Source organism: Mizuhopecten yessoensis, unplaced genomic scaffold (assembly GCF_002113885.1).
Source record: "Mizuhopecten yessoensis strain PY_sf001 unplaced genomic scaffold, ASM211388v2 scaffold2119, whole genome shotgun sequence".
Classification (NCBI taxonomy): Eukaryota; Metazoa; Mollusca; class Bivalvia; order Pectinida; family Pectinidae; genus Mizuhopecten; species Mizuhopecten yessoensis.
Genome location: NW_018404387.1, coordinates 41,825 through 44,323, shown reverse-complemented (window position 1 = coordinate 44,323; position 2,499 = coordinate 41,825). Strand labels below are relative to the sequence as shown.

The 2,499-nt window shown below is 35.1% G+C and overlaps 1 protein-coding gene across 3 annotated transcripts in view; it reads left to right on the top strand.

Annotated features, from left to right (window-relative positions):
- The window catches only part of LOC110445219 (cytospin-A-like), a 46,174-nt gene that overhangs the window by 38,909 nt on the left and 4,766 nt on the right, over positions 1–2,499 (top strand). For all 3 annotated transcript variants that reach the window (XM_021489720.1, XM_021489721.1, XM_021489722.1), the window contains 2 exons: positions 934–1,050; positions 2,210–2,272. In XM_021489720.1, coding sequence (XP_021345395.1) covers positions 934–1,050; positions 2,210–2,272 — 180 coding nt within the window. The remainder of the gene's footprint in view (positions 1–933; positions 1,051–2,209; positions 2,273–2,499) is intronic.

The window sequence follows — 2,499 nt, the reverse complement described above, 5'->3', positions numbered from 1 at the left end:
TACATGTTAATAACTTGATTGGAATTATAACCTTGAATTGACAGTTTGATACTTTGAAAATTTTGAGCCAGCCCTACCCCCAAGGGCTGTAGGGTGGGGCTCAAAGGAGTCAGTGTGCTAAAATTTCTTCATTTTCCTTGTTAAGAATCAGAGGTGCTAGTTTCAAATCCTTTTTAGTCTGAAATCTGTATGCTAGATATTGAGTAAGGTGGTTTTATTGTTTTTTGTCACTTTGAATAATATTTCTGTTCATGTTAAAAACAAAATCAACTCTCTGTATAAATATATCAGGTGACCGTTAAGGCCCATGGGCCTCTTGTTTATTGTTGGTAAGATCATAAAGTTATGCATTTGTCTAAGTAATGTAACGTCACAATTTAGCTTGTATTGTTGTCGACGTCATGGATGTATGTGTATGCATTCTGTGACGTCATAATGACTTTGCATTATTGATGATGTCATACTTTCTTGTGTAAACAACTATGACCTCACAATACCTGTTTTCAAAATAAACAGTCTCCTGATAAATGGGGAATCAACCCAAGAAAGGCCTAGAGACGCTATCTCTGTCTTTTGTTCTATTTTTTATATTTAATTCCAACACAAGGACTTCTCAATGTTTTCTTTATATATATATATATATATATGATATGACTGTTGATAAGTATACTTTCATACATAATACTGAGGTAAGGAAGAAAAAATAAATTGAACTGTTAGGTTATTTACAATAATTTACTATAAAAATCAATAGATCACAGATTTATGTCCGAATAAACCATGTTGAATTGACCAATAATTCCTCACAAACTGATGTTAAAATCATATTGATTCATGATCAGTTTTATCATGTCTAGTCAGTTATGTCATATCCAGTCAGTAATATACTCCAGATTTATATCGTTACTGTCCTAATAAACCTGTTTATTACAGAAGGTGGATATCACTAACTTCAGCAGTAGCTGGAATGATGGACTGGCGTTCTGTGCCCTGCTGCATAGCTACATCCCTAACAAGATACCTTATGCTGACCTCTCCTCCGAGGACAAGGTGAGATAACTTGTCTGCAATTGAAACCTCCGTAACCTGGAAAAAAATCCCCCGAAAACATTAAACCATTAACTAAACAAGTAATACTAGGTTGACGGGGGGGGGTTATAATTATAATTTTTATTTAAATTTAATCAGAATCAACCTTCATGGAAGAGGGTAACAAATTGTAAAATTAGGATTCATGTCCCAATACAAGGGACTAGGGTGAGGCTCCAAAAGGAAAATTAACCAATATTTCAAAAATCTCTCCCAGACTCAGATGAGCTATACAATCAATTTCTCTGCATTGATGGAAAGACTATCAGAGGCTTTATCTAAATTGTAAATCACATACTCTTCATAGATGGAAAGTCCTAAGGCGCATGAACTAAATTGTTAATTTCATAACCCCTAGGTATCCTGCTCTCCCTTTGGGAGAGTGTAAAGTTTATAACACTGTTGGGTATACTTTGTTTATTCTCAGAAAGAAATTATTCAAACTTTGTTGGAATAGTTATGATGAAATTGAATTTAAATAGTCAGAGGTAAGGTCTTGACCTACCCCTTGGGTTAGCCAAAGAGGAAAATTGGCTTCGTTACAATAGATATTACATTTCTCAATAGCAAAATAATTTCAATTTCAATTCAATTTCGATACTTTTTTTAAGATCTTTTCCCTTAGTGACATGACAGGTATTGTGTTTCATTTTGTTTGTATGTTGTTTTCCACTTCACATCTCAACAATGTAATTAAGCTACCTATAATATAACTCAGGTGACCAATGATCTGTATGATATCTACAATGTAATTAAGCTACCTATAACTCAGGTGACCAATGATCTGTATGATATCTACACACAAATCGACTAGTAACTCCTTTCACCACTTTGATGATGTTTCAGATATTTGCTGATAAAATACATTGTAACTTAAGAAGGAAGTAAAGCTAAGGAAACATTACCTACATGTTCTAGTATGGAGGAGGCACCCAGCCTCTCTGCTGGACCTTTGACCTTCAAAGTACTCTTCATTTCAAAGCTAATTTTCCAAATTCTAGATTAATCCCTGTTTGTGACATTTCAACAGTGTAAGGGAGACCACTCAGCAGATGTACCTTGTCTGTACTTGGGGGTTTAAATAATATATGATAACATTTTGTCTTGTTTTTCATTGCAGAGGAGTAACTTCAATTATGCATTTGAAGCTGCTGAGGGTGTTGGAATATCTTCTTCAATTCTGGTAAGCCTGATGAGCGGTGACTGTAATGTGTCGCGGTCATTAACATCACTGGAATGTTAGATGAGGTTGACTTCTCTGACTTAACCTGTTGTGTCGGTTCCTGTATGTTAGATGAGGTTAACTTCTCTGACTTCACCTGTTGTGTCGGTTCCTGTATGTTAGATGAGGTTAACTTCCCTCACTTAACCTGTTGTGTCGGTTCCTGTATGTTAGATGAGGTTAACTTC